An 18,302-nucleotide genomic window follows, 5' to 3' on the forward strand; every position below is an offset into this window, starting at 1 on the left:
ATGCATGGTTATTGAAGCCCAACTTGTAAAAATGGCACAATTTTCTCACGTTTCTGAACCACGCCCAGATTTGGGGGAAATGTGAAATCAATCAAATTAATGTTATGGGAACAATATCACTTATTATAAGAGTCAAAGAATCATCAAGTAATATTTCATATGTATTTTGGGGATTAGAATCACCTAATTTTAGCCTGTAATAACCATTTGTTGTCTTGCGCCTATCTCATAGTTGGGTAAAATCAAAGGTTGGGGAATTGATTTTGATCCACCCAAAGCTTTCTTTGTACAAATATTCAGATTGAGAATATATTTGAAGGTGGATGGTCATTCAGTTTCTAATAGGTTTTGGGAATAGTGGCTAAAGCACATAAATATTGTGACAATTATGGTAACCAACTAGAAGATGAGCTCATCATGATTTCAATCTTAAAAATTCATTTTCACGTGCTCTCACACTAATAGGAAGTCTAGATAGAACATCTGTTTTAGTTTCTTGACCTTCATCAATATCCTCATCAAAATCTACTGAATCACCATAAGTAACTGACAGATATAGAGCTGATATTTGAGACATTTTTGAAGCACTGAAGATAGATAATCAATTTGGAATGCTTGCAACATTCAAAGTTGAAAAGAGACTGTAGTTGTGGTTTTTCTGTGTACATGGGATTTCTTTCGGGTGGTTTGGAAGTGCATGAGGACGTGTTCATGGTGTCAGGATATATCCGTTGTTGCCACTGTGTCTCAAGTTTTTTTTTTCATTTTTGAACTTTTCTTAATTCAAGGTTCAAATAAATCTTTAGATGAATCACAATTTTTCTTTTTCCTTCCATACATAGTGTGTTTTTTGGGCTAAATATTCATGTGTGTTGCTAGATGACTACATGATTGACTTGCAGGTCATGGAAGAGCTCTTCCTCTAGGGTTTTCTCCAATCTATTTTCTGGTGGGGAATGAAGCAATGGGTTTCATGGTTATTTCTGCTTTGATAGCTGCAATTGTAGGAGTTGCTTCATGCCTTTCAAGACTCCATCATCTCTAGATTTGGGGTGCCCAGAGCTTGGCTTCTAGTGCTGCTTCCTCCATGACAACTTGGGAATGCACTCTATTGACCATGGGGTAAGCACATAATATTGTGACAATTATGGTAACCAATTAGAAGATGAGATCATCATGATTTTCAATCTTAAAAGTTCATTTTCACGTGTTCTCACACTAACAGGCACTCTGGATAGAGCACCTGTTTTAGTTTCTTGACCTTCATCAATATTCTCATCAAAATCTACCGAATCACCATAAGTAACTGGCAGATCTAGAGCTGATATTTGAGACATTTCTAAAGCATTGAAGACAGATAATCAATTGTTGATGAGAGGCTAGAGTTGTGGTTTGTCTGTGTACATGGGGTTCCTTTCCGGTGGTTTGGAAGCACATGAGGACATGTTCATGGTGTCATGATATATCAGTTGTTGCCACTGCATCTCAAGTTTTTTTTTTTACATTTTTTAACTTTTCTTAATTCAAGGTTCAAATAAATCTTTAGATGAATCACATTTTTTTTTCCTTCCATACATAAGTGTGTTTTTTGGGCTAAATATTCATGTGTGTTGCTAAATGACTACATGATTTACTTGTATGTCATGGAAGAGCTCTTCCTCTAGGGTTTTGCTTTGATAGCTGCAATTGTAGGAGTTGCTTCATGCCATTCGGGACTCCATCATCTTCAGATTTGGGGTGCCCAGAGCTTGGCTTCCAGTGCTGCTTCCTCCATGACAGCTTGGGCACTCACTCTATTGGCCATGGGGTAAGCACATAAATATTGTGACAATTATGGTAACCAATTAGAAGATGAGCTCATCGTGATTTTCAGTCTTCAAAGTTCATTTTAACGTGTTCTCACACTAATAGGTAGTCCGGACAGAGCATATGTTTTAGTTTCTTGACCTTCATCAATATCCTCATCAGAATCTACCGAATCACCATAAGTAACTGGTAGATATAAAGCTGATATTTGAGACTTTTCTGAAGCACCGAAGACAAATAATCAATTTGGCATGCTTGCAACATTCAAAGTTGACGAGAGGCTGGAGTTGTGGTTTGTCTGTGTACATGGGGTTTCTTTTGGGTGGTTTGGAAGCACATGAGGACATGTTCATGGTGTCAAGATATATAAGTTGTTGCCACTGTGTCTCAAGTTTTTTTTTTCATTTTTGAACTTTTATTATTTCAAGGTTCACATAAATCTCTAGATGAATCACAATTTTTCTTTTTCCTTCCATACATAGTGTGTTTTTTGGGATAAATATATGAAGAAGTGTGTTTCTAAATGACTACATGATTGACTTGCAACTCATGGAAGAGGTCTTCCTCTAGGGATTTCTCCAATCTATTTTCCAGTGGGGAATGAAGCAACGAGTTTCATGGTTATTTTTTCTTTGATATCTGCAATTGTAGGAGCTGCTTCATGCCTTTCAAGATTCCATCATCTCCAGATTTGGGGTGCCCAAAGCTTGGCTTCCAGTGTTTCTTCCTCCATGACAGCTTGGGCACTCACTCTATTGGCCATGGGGTATGCACATAAATATTGTGACAATTATGGTAACCAATTAGAAGAGAGTTCATCATGATTTTCAATCTTAAAAGTTCATTTTCATGTGTTCTCACACTAATAGGCAGTCTGGATAGAGCATCTGTTTTAGTTGCTTGACCTTCATCAATATCCTCATCAGAATCTACCGAATCACCATAAGTAATTGGCAGATCTAGAGCTGATATTTGAGACATTTCTAAAGCACTAAAGACAGATAATCAATTTGGCATGCTTTCAACATTCAAAGTTGACGAGAGGTTGGAGTTGTGGTTTGTCTGCATACATGGGGTTTCTTCCCAGTGGTTTGGAAGCACATGAGGACATGTTTGTGGTGTCAGGATATATCAGTTGTTGGTTTTCTAGCATTTAGTTTCAAGGGTAGATCTTTGTTTCTGTGTCGTGTGTTATTGTTGTCTTTCTTGCACTGTATTTTTGGTTTGATACACAGTAGCATTGAGATATTAAAGCACGTATCAATTTTCTTGAATTCACAGTTTACTTAGTTTTGCATTGTAATGGTGTGCTAATCAATTTCATTTCTTATGATCCTTCATTTCTGCAAATCAGTGAATATTTTGGGAAATCTTGATTGTAATTCATTGGTATTAATTCGCTTCCTTTGCAAATTTGATGCCATAGGTCATAAGGGCATGTTATAAGGGCATGCTATGGTTTTACCTTCTACTTCTTGTCAAGTTGCATTTCATCCTTGAGAAAGTCTTCTTCAATTAAAGTTTTGCAAGGTTGTTACAAAAGTCTTTTAAAGTTGCATTTCATCCTTGAGAAAGTCTCCTTCAATTAAAATTGTGCAAGATTGTTACAAAAGTCTACAGGAGCACATATTGCCACTCTTATTTTTAAATTGGAAAGAGTATTTGTATTATATAATTCAGCTCGCCCAATTTCATAGACGTCTCTTCAAAATTTTCAATGTCCTTCTCCTGATAAAAAAGATTTTGTACCTTACCTAAAGAGCATGATTATGGCTTACAAAAACAATGAATTTGTTTGTAAAGACTTTACAGAATTTCCCCAACAATTTATTATATTTTGTTTACTAATTTTTATATTTAATGATCTTCTATATCTCACTATTCTTTTCGATTTTACGCCTTACGGCGTTTTCTTTGCAACATTTGGTGAAAATGCTAGTTACATATACATTCATAAATCAAGGATCTACAATGAGCTATAAGTTGACCTAAGTATACAATTTCTTATTATATTTTATTATTTCAATGCATGTAAATGCCATATAGTCAAACTAACTAGTGGGTTTAGTATAGATTGAATGGGTCTAATAGTTAAGAACATGTTCTTCCCCCTAATGGATTACAAGTTCAAATCACTTGTCCCATAAATCATGGGTTTCATACATTAATGACATTAAAATTAGATTATTATTTTATTTCATACAATTAAATATAATACATAAAACCAAAATAAACAAGGCTTTCAACTCAAACACTTAATCTAACTTCAATAATCTAGCTAGAATTACAAAATAAAACCAGAATGCTTCACTTTTCTTATTTATATTATTTATATAAAATTTCAAATTAAATATATGATTTGAGCACTTTAGAAAAGATGTCATCAATAACATTATTCTCACTCGATTGGAAAGATGTCATCAATAACATTATTCTTACTCGATTGGCAAGATGTCATCAATAACATTATTCTTACTTGATTGGCCATAAGTCCTGAAAATAAAGAAAAAATAAAATTAATAATAAAACACCATTAAACTTTATTAATTAATTTAATAATAAATGAATAAATACTTACCCTATATATCTGTTAAACAAATAACAGAGAAAAAAAAATACTTTAATGTAAATTTTTATTCCATCGATAATAATCATAAATCATCAAGAAAACCTTACCTCTTAGCCCAATTCATTTGCCACAAAATCAATCCAAGTGCAATAATTTGAATTGTACTTCCGCAAAGTAAGCCTATCCAAATCCCCTGAAAAGTTACCAAAATTTATTATATGATTAAATTTAGAGATTGTCAATGCCTACCTAAATATATGGAAGCATGTCTTTCTCTTGAAATAAAAAGAATGTCTACAAATAATTTGAAGCTTCAATTCCAGTAAAACCAAGCAGCTCTTTTTCTTGAAATAAAAAGAATATTTATAAATAATTTAAAGCTAGCATTCCAGTAAAACCAAGAATTTCATGTAAATTTTGATCACCTTTATTCCCATATGAAATGAGAAACCTAATAACATCCCAAATGGAGCACCAATAATATAGTAGCAGACAAGGGTCACTGACACAACGCGAGCTTGCTTGCCTAATCCAATCGCTATCCCTGCATAGAAATTAAAAATCTGAATGTTAGCAAATCACTAATATTTGAGAATTTAAAAGTCATAAACAAGACCAGGCCTTCAACAAAATATTTTTCTTTTCAGCACGAAAAAAGCTGTATGGTATTTGTATTATCAATATAACAAAAAAGCATGTATAACATAATAGATATGGTGACTGTACTGACAGGAGATATATGGAACCATAGATCACATGGTGACGGTTATGTGGATCTAGACCAAAAAACTGATACATAAAGAGTGTAGAATAAACATCAGACCAATCTGTGTGATAATACAATGGGCCTATATATAGTAAAGATACCACATATGTGTGAGACATAAGTAGGAGGACAGAAAACTTATCTGATGGCTTCACAAAATTGTGAATTATGTACCGTGCATAGTGAAATCTTGGATCTGGTAGGCGTAGTTGTCCACAGTAATGTGTAGTCTCCATATGCCCAGCGGTGAAGTAAGTCCCTGCTTAGACAGAATGTCTGCTCTTTGATTTTTTCCTCTAGGAATATGGGAGATGGTATAGTCCCTCATGCTGCTCCACCAATCCACAATCCTGTTTAACCAGCCTGAAAGGTGTATATTTCTAATTCGGCATTTGGACAGAACATGATCGATGGTGACTTTGGAGTCTCCATAAATGTGAAGGTTTTTGATGCCAAGGAAATCAGAGAAAGCAATGAGACCAGCCAAGGCCATAATCTCCGCTTTGTTGTTTGTACCGGGACCTCCGTTCCAATGAATATCATAAGATTTACCTTCTTCTGGAATAATGTGAATTCCACAGGCACAAATGTTTCATTGGGCTGCGCCATCAAAAAAAACATATGGATAATCTTAGCATTCATTGTGCATCAGGGTCCTTCGCTGTTTGACAATGGGTTGATGTGGCCGAGCAATAGCTTCAAATAGTGAAAGGATGGATTCATAGACTGTATTAATGGGGTCCTTTATGGATTCAAAAATAATACGGTTGCGCCATTTCCAGATGGTCCATATAGTAATCAAAGGAAGCAGCCTCCACTTGCAGTGCATGCTGCTCCATGAATAAAAGGCCTCGCAGATGGAAGAGGCATTGGCCATATTGAAACCAAATTGTGTAGCTAAGAGGTGCCAGATCATATTGGATTGAGGACATTGAAGGAATATATGTAAGTTATTTTCAGTATCTAATCCACAAAGTGAACAGATAGCAAGCCCATACCACTGACGCTTCTGAAGATTCTCCCAGGTGAGGTTCTTGGCATAAAATACTAGCCAAGCGAAGATAATAATTTTTAGTGGGCAACCAGATTTCCATAAAGTAGGCGGAAAGATAATTTTGCTCGAGTCCCAATCCGTATGTAAAATCTGTAGGTATATGTGCCTGGCGCTGACCACTAAATAGCCACCGAGACCTCTCCAGCTGATACTATCATTGTCCATCGAACGATATATTCCGGAAGATTGTAGGGCATGGGCGACAGTGTTCCATTGTGGTACAAGAGCACCGGGAAGTTTTAATTCTACAACAGTTTTCCATATCGAGGTCCCGCCATCCCATTTTTTTATAATGCTTGCCCAGAAAAAATGTTCCATGCTGTGTAGATATCTCAATAGTGGTGGGGGGATATGGATCGGCCCACCCATATAGGCAAATTCATCAATGTCGATGATGATCTTGGAACCCGAATGGAAATTCCAAATCAAGTTTTTCCGAAAAAATGTCAGTAATCTTTTGAACCCCCTCCAGATGATAGAATCGTTGGTGGCACCGAAAGAGTTTTGTCTGTACCAATAAATGATGTCGAGGCCATACAAATATTTAGCTCTGACAGTTTTACTCCAGAGAGATTCCCTCGAAAGTGCATTCCACATAGTTTTACACAGCAACGCTCTTCTGAAATATTGTAAATCCATTAAGCCCCATCTTCCCATCGATTTTGGCCAGGACAACTTTTCCAGTCTACATAGATGGTATTTAGTCTTTTCCTTCTGGCCGCCCCAAATGAAATTTGCTATCATTTTGTTTAGACAGTTGATAGTAGATGTCAGGATATAGAATAGAAGAGCCCAGAAGACCATGATTTGGACCAACACGGCTTGGGCAAGTGTGGCACGTCCTCCGATAGACAAGCTTCTGTATTCCCATGTTGATATTTTCTTGTAGAATCAGTCTGCAATCCACGACCAGTCAGCAGCTTTGTAACTCACAGGTTTCAAATTAAATCCAAGATATTTGAGACCCACCCTGATAGGAAACGCCTTGATGTGGAATAATTCAACAAGATATGAGATAACCTCTCCATCTGTATCAGCGACATGGAAAGATGATTTTGTGTCATTAATGTTTAGGCCGGTGGCTCTCTGGAATCTTTCCAGAATATTGAAAAGACATTCCCATGTAGATCTGCACAGCATGGCAGACAGGAGGATATCGTCCACAAAAAGGGAGTGTGACATGGAAATGTCCTTGCAAATGGGAAGAGGCAGATATCTCCCATGATGGATAGCCATTTTAATATGTAAGCTCAACGTTTCCATAATAAGGATGAAGATTAGTGGAGATAGGGAGCAGCCTTGGCGAAGTCCCCTAGCCGATTTGAAAAACGGAGTTGGCACACCGTTAATGAGGACTGCATAATTTACATCCACTATACAAGCCATGACCCATTGAATGCATCTGACATCAAGTCCTATCTTTACTAGTAGGCATCTTATAAAGTCCCAACTCACACAGTCGTATGCCTTCTTTAGGTCGATCTTCAATAGGGCTGCATCTAGTTTTTTGCAATGCATAGAGTGTAGGCATTCTTGGGTGAGAGCCACTGCTTCTAGAATGTTTCTGTCTTTAAGGAATCCATGTTGTTCTGAAGACAGGTGCCGAGATAGAGTATCCCTGATGCGCATTGCAATGATCTTAGATATGATCTTGTACAATACATTGCATAAAGATATGGGCCGGAAATCAGCAAAGGTGGATGTGCTCTTTTTCTTAGGAATTAGGGCGATAAATGTAGAGGAGATCTTCTGACTGATGGTGCCCTGCTTCCTCGAATCCTCAACCATCTTGAGGATATCATCCTTAAATAAATCAAAGAAATGGATGAAGAAATCGATGGTCCACCCATTCGGCCCGCGGCACTTATCTTTCTGGAAAGATTTCATTGTTGCCAATAATTCTTCTTCTGTAACCTCAGCAAAAAGGGCATTGTTCTGTCCTTCATCAAACATAATGGGAAAATGGTCTATGCCCCACAGAACATTCTCAAAATCAGAGACAGAAACCACACTGTAAGCCTTTTTAAAATATTTAACAGCTTCCCTGGATATGGCCTTCTGTGTGGAGTGTGAGCTTCCCTGTTCATCCTTGATAGTCCAAATAGTATTTGTTTCCCTCCTTTTATTGGCAAACCTGTGGAAAAACCTGGTATTTTTATCCCCTTCTCGGAGCCATAAAGCCCGGCTCTTGAGCCTCCACGAATTTTCTTCTTGCTGTAAAATCCGTTGTTTTCTTTTTTCTAATTCCCAGATCTGGATTCTGATGGAGGTCGCCAGGGGGGGATTTTTAATGAGGGAAGACAATTGCTCTAATTCCAAGTTAATATCCGATAACTCTTTTTTATTTGTTGCTGCCTTCACCTTTTGCCATTTCTTTACCTCCATACGTAGGTCTTGAAGGCGGTCGATGAAACTCTTAGGAGAGTCTATGTCCAGAATGGGAGAATGTATCCAAGTATCCTTTATAAATGAGTTGAACATATCATTAGCTAACCAGGTGCGATTGAATTTGAAGGGGTAACCCCTTCTGCGTTCCTCCTATTTCCATTGAATGAATATGGGCCGATGATCAGATATAAAGGCTGGGAAAATATTCATAGATGGTGGCCCATATTTTTCAAGCAGACGCTCATGCAACATGAATCTGTCGATTCTTTTTGCTAGATATGAACTGTTGGATCGCCCATTGTCCCAGGTTGGACCATGATCAACCAGCAGTAGATCAATGAAATTTTTTTGGAAAATAGATTCCCGAATATGTCTTCCCATAGGGTCAAAAATCTTGCCATTACCCCATATCTCGTCACTACATAAAGTACAATTAAAGTCACATCCAATAATCAATGAGTCAATATCTAGAAGTTCAGAAGAAAGCAGATAATTCCAAAAAGGAATCTGGTTTTTGTAAGGCGCATATATGTTCAATATGTGGATGGGGTCATGGGACCCCCAGACATGTGCCAGCACAAGGATGCCAGCAAAGCATTGATAAGCAGCAGCAGAAATCCACCTGGGGTCCCATAATACAACCTGACCACCTGACATGCCCATAGCGTTGGAAGCAACCATATGCCAAGACGGGAGCATACGTCTGAAGTATGAGATGGTCTGAGTGCAATCATGCATGGTTTCCTGAATGAGAATCATTTTAGGATTCGAGGAAGCAAAAAGATGTTTGAGGGCCAAGACTTTTGGTTCATCACCAAGGCCCCAAATATTCATGGATAGAATATCAATCATTTTGGAGCCACCATGGGTTGGCATGCTCTAAGAGGCCCAGAATCAGAAAGGTCATCAATAGCAAGTTCAGTTACAGGAATATCGATTAAGGATCGCCCATCAGAAGACAGATCAAATCTACCCTTTCGTCCCCGGAAATGTCTGCTTCCGCACTTCTCCTTGCGTCTGACAGTTATGTTCCTTGCCGATCTAGGGCTAATGTGAGGCGAGGAGGAGCGAGATGGTCGATGGATGGTTAAAGGCTGTAGTTTGAGGGACGCCTTTGTGAGAAGCTGAACAATATCCTGATCAAAGGAATTGTGAGGGGATGATCGAGGGGATGGAGGAGGGGAGACGGGGATATATATCGCCTTTCCCTTGCGATCAGGTATGGGAGAGTGATTAGTAATGGGGGATACGCGAAGCAAGGGAATAGGGATGGAGCGGATGAGGGAAGCGGGAGATTGGGTCGAGGATGAAATGTAAAGGGCAGCAGAAGGGTAGGTGCCGATTGGCTTTGGTTGTTCAGGAGGGAGGGGAACTTCATGGTTGGAAACAGGAGGATGGGGTGGCGAAACGTGGGGGAAACTCAAAAATCTGGCCAATGGGCTCTTAGGGGAAAGAGAAGGTGTTTTAGATACAGTAGAGGATCTCGGTCGATCGGCAGACAAAGCGGAAGAACGATGTAATGGGTCATCAGAGATAGCTCTAGTTGGAGGGAGGCTAGCAGAGCGTTCCAGGGAGCGGCCATGAGGAGAAGGTTGAGAGTAGTTGGATAAAAAAGGAGCCCGAGAAAAATGCCCGGAAGAAGGCTTGTCGAATGCCACAGCGATACTGTCCTGCGCCAAGGGGGGCAATATTCAGACTTCTTCTTCATTCGACCACTCGGGCGTCGAGGGCACTTCGGATAGAGGTGTCCTGTTTTGTGGCAGCTGGAGCACCTGAAAGGCACTCCCTAGAAGTCTAAGCATTGATGGAACTTGGAAAGCTTCCAGGAGAGTTCAATAGTCTCAAGAAACCCCCCCTAAAATCTTTTTCAATGAGAACCCAAGCAACCCTCTTGTCTTTAGCATCGATACACCAAGGGTCAACATATATGAAACGCCCAACAATGTTCCCAATTTTCGCCAAGGATTCCCTGGTCCACAATTCAAGAGGCAGACCAGGCAATTTGAGCCAAATATAGTTATTCTGGGGCATGCATCGAAGAGGATCAAAACCAATAAACCATCTATGGAGAGCTAAGAAACTTTTGTCTTTCACCCAAGGCTTCGAATAGATGATATCCCGGTCAGCACTGTTGAGGAAGTGGAAACTATACCAGTTGTTCATGAGGCGAACAATGGTAGGGGAGTATTTCAGAAGGGGGGACCACCTGGCATCAATCCATTCTCTGATCTGAGAGTCCTCCACTGTAGGGAAAAACCATCGACCGATAAGTGCCCTCTTCTGAAGGCTAATAATCCTATCTGTTAATAAAAGGCCATCCAGGTTGATGGTGGAAGGCAGCGAAGTAGTTTTGACAGGTCGGTGATTTTTAGTGCGCGGCTTAATAGTAAAATCCACATCCTGGTGAGGCACTTCTGTAATAGAGGGAAGTATGATATCAGCTTCCAGCGAGTCAGTCCAGCCTGTCTGAGGAGCATATCTGGCATGAGATTTTTCCGCTTCCAAAGTTGCATGGACCAAGGCTGACTCAGCAAAATGGTCAGAGTGGAAATCCATGACGGGGGGAGATCTGACACCTAGAGATTAGGATGAGGATCCCAAAGGATATACTGACAGGAGAAAGATCTTATAGAAATATATGTAAGTACAGAAAAGGAGGGAGAAACCACAATATCTATAGAGTCAGAATGTGGCCATATAGCTGGAAAAATAAATGCGGAATAGTGGGATAATTGTCCATCCACTAGGACAATCCCTTCAATCAGCTTATGGGGATGAGAGATCGACCATCGATACACTGACAACCTTGAAATGAGCAGCAAATCTGGAAGAGAAGATTGAGGCTGCGGGAACTAATGGCTGGAGTGAATGAAGATCACAGATAAGAAAATCTAGACTCCTCTGCATGTCCGGAAAATTCAAAAAGCTAGAGATACAGGCATCGGAAAATCATATATCGATGGGCCTCGAAATGGAAAACAGGGGAAAAAACCAGCTACAGGCAGTGGAGGGTGCGCCTCCATGTTTCCATTTGGATACTGGTGTAAGTGCACATCACGGAATGGCACCCAAAACCTCAAATTCATGGATATCCATGAGCCACATAAAGAAAAACGTCTATAACATAACAGACATAGATAGGGAGCAAAAAGAATGCTCCAGCAAGTGATGGAAAAAACCAGATATGCGCTAAACATATGTAGGATAGACAATAGCCATGATCAACTGCAAGCCTGTAAATACTATATTGGTTTGAAAAATTATGAAGCTATATAAACTATATTTGAGGCTGGTAGAATATACTGACCTGAGGAGCGAGCATAGTCCGAGTGTGAATCACCGAGCACCATGTACCATGCAGTAAAAGTAAGGCAAAGTGAAAGAATAGGAGATGTGTAAGAATAATGATTTCCTTACAGCGGGGGAAATCGCTCCAGAAGGAAAACCAGAGATTAGACAAAGATAGGTATATATGGCTATTGAAAGAGTAGGCACATGTAGGCTTAAGGACACGCTCCAAAGCGTTCAGAGTCACGCGTTCATACAATGGATAGCCAGATGTCATGGAAGAGTAGTGGTTCCAGATAAACAAGTGTCTAGATCCGGCAAAACCAGGCTGTCTACGATCATAGAGGGGAGAGTAAAGGTTCTGTACATACCTGGTTGGTCACTACCCAGTGCTCTCCACCCGGCACATACCTGGTTGGCCACTACCCAGTGCTCACCACTCGGCGCTCGCTTCTCAAATGATCCCCCAAAAAAATCTCTGGCTTGATTATCATTTAGGTAAATTAGTTTTGGAAAACTGCAGTCCATTCAATCTCACTATCCTCGCCACCTAGCAGAATTGGAATTCGACAGGTTTGGAACTCTATTATTGGATCGCCTTCAACAAAATATTATAGTCTGTGCAAACAACAAAGCTTTTCTCGTAGTGGCTTCTGCTTTCTTTCTCCACTGGAGGTCAGAATGCAGTCAATCTGCAACTGGGAGACATATCAAGGGAGAGTGACACAGTCATTTATCATAGCATTAGCTGTGTTGGCTGTCTTCATTAACTAGATTTACAGAATTCATAACCCATCTGGGCATCACCAATTCATCAGCCACATGAGGGTCCTCATGGGGTCAGTATCCAACGCCCATTCAAAGCGAAATGGTGAAGATATACTGTGAAGTTAATCCTGATTATCCCTTGGCAGTGGCAACAGCAAATGAATCAGACCCAAATTAACAACGGATCATAAACACTTTATGGAGTGTGAAAGCCAAAGATGAGGCAGCAATTCATGCATTTGCCCTTATAAACAAATCTGCAGGCCAGCCGTCCAAGCTCGGACGTGGATGCAAAGATGGGGAATTAGGTTGATTATCAAGAAAAAGAAGTCAAACAATTTAACTCTTTTCTGACCATCCTGATGATTTGAATGATGCTCTAGTTTTTGCAGAACCTTCGGCCTCCTTGCTACTAGCAAACAATTTCACTCTTTTCTGGCCATCCTGATGATTTGAATGATGCTCTAGTTTTTGCAGAACCTTCGGCCTCCTTGCTACCAGCTTCATAGTGAGCCAGCTGAATGCCTGCGTCCATTGGGTGTTAGACTTAGCCTGTCGTCATTCTTAAAGTGATTCGCTGGTGGAGATGGTTATAATCTTTAACCCAACAGTGCTCATAATGGTAATTGATTACGGTTTGAAAACCAGGACAAGAGCTTTGGCCTCCTAGGCACTGGCTTGACCATGAGCGTGCTGGGTCCGCGTGTCTACTGGATATTCGACTTAACCTGCTGTCATTGAGTCATTTTCAAAGTGATTCATCTAGGGAATTGGTTATGATTTTTAATAACACTGTTTGTAATGATAAATGGTTACTAGTTCACACATTGAAGAATCTGCAGGGCATTGGGGGGTGTCTCCAGACTCCAGGTGTTGGATTTACCCTGCTGCCATCAAGTTTCTCTTAAAATGATTTACCAGCGCAGTTGGTTATGATCTTTTGAAAGACTGGTTATAGTGGTAATTGGTTACAAATTCAAAACATGGACAAGAGCTTTCGTCTAGCTTTGGTCTCTTGGACACAAATTTCATCATGACCAAGCGGGGTGAGTGTGTTTATTGGATGTTGGATTTAGCATTTATATGTACAGTCACTTTTAAAGTGATTAGCTGTTGAAGTAGTTAACATCTTTCACAGCACTGCTTATAATGATCCTGGGCAAGTCCTAGGCACCAGTTTCACCTTGGACGGTTTGCTAGAGCACCATCGTAGATAAGAAGGTGGTTAGTTTCACCTTGGACGGTTTGCTAGAGCACCATCGTAGATAAGAAGGTGGTTATGATATTTCACTCGATAATAATTGGTCAAGACCTCTGCTTTTTACCGGAAGCACCGATATTGATAAGGAATACTGCTGCCAACAACCTTCAAACTTAATCTAGATTCCAATGCCGGAATAGATAAACATGAGCATCATGGAGCTTTGTAAGTGGAAGAAAGGAAATCAAATCAAAAGTTGATGATCATCCCATTAGTGGGTGCTTCAAATGGACCCTATCCACCACGGGATAAGTACATTTCCTCGTCCCATCAAGCTAATGACAAGCCTACAAGGACTCATGTTTAGGATATATTGTGAGGCCAATCTAGAATTTATATCGGTTGCCCAGGGCAATGTTGCAGTGATTGTATTGGGAAATCCAGATAGGCCCGTTAGTAATGGAGCAAAGCAGAATCGTGGGACGACAAAGAAAGGTATGAAGCTGGCTTCCTAGCTTTTGCTTTGGAAAATAAGGCCACCAAGGCTTTGGAAAATAAGGCCAACAAGCATGCTCTGAAACATGGGGAGAGAAATGGAACGAGATATACATTAGAAGATTACAATCATGAGAAGGCAGAGGAGTCAATTCTATGGACCTTGAGTGCAGATGTTGGAAATAGGTACAACTGCCTAAGGCCTGTAAACAACTACAAAATCTGTTGATAGCGTTGTCGGAGGGATATGTGATGGCAGCGAGATTGCTGTCTATGAGTGAAAGAAACAAGGCAATCAGAAATGGAAGCTTCAACCTGTTCATTCAACAACTACAATTGCCTTCACGGGACCACCATAGAGTAAGAGATGAAGCTGGCTTCCTAGCTTTTGCTTTGGAAAGTAAGGCCACCAAGCATGCTCTGAAACATGAGAAGGAATGAAACCAGATATATGTTTGCAGATTACTTCGCTTTGGAAAGTAAGGCCACCAAGCATGCTCTGAAACACGAGAAGGAAAGGAACCAGATATATGTTTGCAGATTACAATCATGACAAGGTAGACGTGTCAACTCTATGGATCTTGAGTGCAGTAGTTGGAAATAGGTATAACTTCCTAAGGCTTGTGAACAACTGCAAAAACTGCTGATGGCCATGTAGGAGGAATATGCTATGTTAGCAAGCTTACTGTCTCTGTATGAAAGAAACAGAGTAACCGGAAATGGAAGCTCTAGCCTGTTCATTCAACAATTACAACATCGACAGCAAGATCAGAAGGTGCTAACCAGTCTTCAAATGTAGCATCAAAACATGTCAGGAGTAAAACCTGACTCAGCTCCAAGAATGAGCAGATACATGGTGTTTGTCAACCTCTTTTGCTGGTGATTTTTGATAAAACTGTTGCCTACGGAAGATCAGTATTTGCTCATACCAGTGCTAGCTATAGTTAAATAGATTCTAATTAAATAATGAAGTATCCTACACCTGTCACTTCAATCAATTTGCTTTGTTGAATATGTACAAAACCTTTAACGATGAATTGAAATCAATTTTAGGTCAAACACATTTCTTCACCTACAACATTTTTATTTTTATCCATGATCCGTAAAATCAGTTGGTTTGTGGGTTTATGGCTTCAGTTCCTCTCAAGTTGAGAGTTTAAATTCTATGAGGGGGAGTTGAAATTTAAAATTTTACTTTCATTTTAGGTTCAGGGTGGAAGTTAAAAGAAGGGTTAGCTTGAAGGTCGAAGCTGGTTGTGAAATTATGCTGTTTCAAGGAAGTAGCTTAACCTAGGAGCAAAATGGTATATCTAAAGAAAGGAGCAAACAAACCTTATTTTTACTAAAATTTAAAACTAATTTCTAAAATGAAATATACTATTAAAACACTCTTCGAATTCAAAACATTGTATATCTAACTTACCCTGTAAAAAAATCCTCAAACTATGATTTGAGACTTACCGACGAGCACGTATTGTATGCAGTTGAGGACGGCTGTGAAGGCTAATAAAATGCCGAAATTGGCAACAGCATGTTGCACGGAAGTATCACTGGTAAATAAATAAGCCAGATCGCTAAGGAAAACCAAAATAACAACCAACATTATAATTCCTATAATAAATGAATATGTCAATGAGACAACGGCGGAAAATTTAGCCCCAGTGGGAATCCCAGCTCCGAGCTGGTTTGCAACCCTCACACTGCATATCCACAAGTAGGCAAGTAAGACTGATATTCGAGTGTAAAAAATATATCACTATTCTAAGCTGCAGCTACAGTTTAAAAATTATATACACATAATTACCCGGTCGCAACCAGAAGGCCCAGAGGTATACACATCATCAATGCAAGGATGGCCAGGCTGCCAGGGATTCAAACCAAAAAAGATTACTTGAGGGCTGAATGCAAACTCATTGTCTGTAAGCTGGAATAAGTAAAATTGACTTAAACACTAACCAATAGCAATGCACAGGTTGCTATCTTTATGTTAAGAATATTTCAATGCACAGTATACATTATGATTCTATAAAGAAGTAATATGCGTGGTATGCATTATGGTTTTATAAAGGCTTTAATATTCATTTTACTGCATTATAATGGTATAAATAGGGAAGATGAAGGATAGAGGTATGTGAATGTAGCATAAATTTATTATGATTTGAGATCTGGAGTGTTTTTTTAGGGATTTTCATTTAGTAATACTTGATTATGACGGTATAAAGATATAATATGCATTTTACAATTTCTCAGATGTATTATAATTAATCTTAAAAAAATTAAAAAAATTTATGTGAATACAATATGGGTTCATTTTTACTTTAGATCTCAAATGTCTTGTAAGTAATTTGCATTATTATATGTTGATTAATATTTTATATATGGTATATATTATGACTTTATAAAGATATAATATGCATTTTACAATTCAAGAGATATATTATAATTATATAAAAAATAAAATATAATTTAAACATTAAAAAAAACATGTGAATATAATATAGATTCATTTTGATTTTAAATTTTGAATGTCATGTAAATGATCTTCCATTTATATATTTATTGATACTTCAATGCATTATATATACTATGATTTTATGAAAATATAATATATATTTTATAATTTATAAGATATACTATAACTTATAGAAGAATAAAATACATTTTAATCATTCAAAAAAGATTTACAAATACAATCTAGTTTTATTTTAATTTTAAATTTAAATGTCTGGTAGGTAATTTTTATTATATATTTATTAATATTTATAGAAAAAGTATATTTTGCAATTTTAATCTTTTCATATATAAAAAGAGATGATATGAGAAGGTAACATAAATTAATATAATATTTAGGTTATGTGAAAAAAGTCCATCTTAAATAAAATTTATCATATTTATTTTTCCAAATATAAAAATCTATATCATTATTATTTTTTAAATATCTAATTTATTAAAATGAATTACTTTATCTTGTTATTCACTTATATCAAGTAGAATCCATTTTTTTACCAAATAAAATGCAAATCAAGCATAATTTCAATATCTTTTACACTTAAATCAAGTAAAGTCCATTTTCTTACCAAATAGAAAGAGAATCAAGCATAATTTCAGTGTCTTCTACTTGTCCTGTCATCAAAACCAAAATCCTGTAATATAAAAAGTCCAAGCTGTTGACAGAAGGCAAAGTATTAGAAATTGTCAGCTATGGGTAACCCCACATGTTTTTCAATTTCTATCTATAAAAACTTATAGGTATTTAATTTCTTGAGAATTTATTGAAGTTAAACTAACCCTGACACAGCACCAGATGCCACAGAGAGCTTTAAAAATGGCCAGAGTTCGTCAAAAGCTTCCATGGAAAATCCAGTCCATGTCAACGGACACCCACCGCGAGTAACATAAAGGAAAGTGAAAATCGTAGACACCCAATACCCAATGTTTAATGAAACAACGCACCCCAGAGGCCCATATTAGAATTCAAGACCAATATCCAATTTAACAGAACGGTGGTTACTGCTCCAAATGCAGCTGACACTGCGGGGATCATATTCTTTGATTGCGAACTTAAATATCCACCCATCGTACAACTGAAAGGCATTGAAAGACATAGTGGAATGCACCACTATGACATTGAAAGACATAGTGGAAAGTTCATGAACCACATTTAAAAAATAAATAAATAAATCTTTTAATTAAATTATAATTTTATTTTAAATTTATTATTATTATTAATCATAAAACAAAATTAATATACAAGTTAAACATATATATATTTGAAAAAGCATTGAACAAATTTTTTATCCATAGATATTGGCATGTATTCGACAATGGAGAATCTGTAAATAAGTTTTGTTATAATACTTTGAGCCAATATCATAGTTTATCAATACCACATGCCTTTAAAACCATAACTATAATTCTTTATATGGTACTTTCATTTAATTACTCGATTTAATTAAAAAGCCAAAAC

At 38.0% G+C, this 18,302-nt stretch overlaps 1 protein-coding gene across 1 annotated transcript; it reads right to left on the reverse strand.

The window, feature by feature from the left end:
* Nucleotides 1-4,241: 4,241 nt before the first annotated feature.
* LOC149170448 (protein DETOXIFICATION 27-like) lies at nucleotides 4,242-17,748 on the reverse strand. The gene is made up of 8 exons (XM_089425591.1): nucleotides 17,624-17,748; nucleotides 17,413-17,499; nucleotides 16,140-16,196; nucleotides 15,797-16,035; nucleotides 4,801-4,919; nucleotides 4,483-4,568; nucleotides 4,385-4,393; nucleotides 4,242-4,299 (listed from the first exon to the last, which is right to left on the reverse strand). Exons 1-8 carry the CDS (start codon nucleotides 17,686-17,688, stop codon nucleotides 4,242-4,244), a joined length of 720 nt encoding a protein of 239 aa, XP_089281717.1. The 5' UTR covers nucleotides 17,689-17,748.
* Nucleotides 17,749-18,302: the final 554 nt, after the last annotated feature.

This window comes from Pinus tabuliformis, chromosome 4_2, assembly GCF_031772625.1.
Source record: "Pinus tabuliformis cultivar Carrire ecotype Pingquan chromosome 4_2, CPIR1, whole genome shotgun sequence".
NCBI classification, from domain to species: domain Eukaryota; kingdom Viridiplantae; phylum Streptophyta; class Pinopsida; order Pinales; family Pinaceae; genus Pinus; species Pinus tabuliformis.

Excerpts from the sequence above, each read along its gene's own strand:
- LOC149170448 (XM_089425591.1), bottom strand. The coding sequence starts at position 17,688 with ATGGAAGCTTTTGACGAACTCTGGCCATTTTTAAAGCTCTCTGTGGCA. Across the intron at positions 4,920-15,796 it reads CATACAATACGTGCTCGTCG|GGATAGCGATTGGATTAGGC; the intron begins GTAAGTCTCAAA and ends ATTTCTATGCAG. Across the intron at positions 4,569-4,800 it reads CATTTCATATGGGAATAAAG|GGGATTTGGATAGGCTTACT; the intron begins GTGATCAAAATT and ends GTAACTTTTCAG.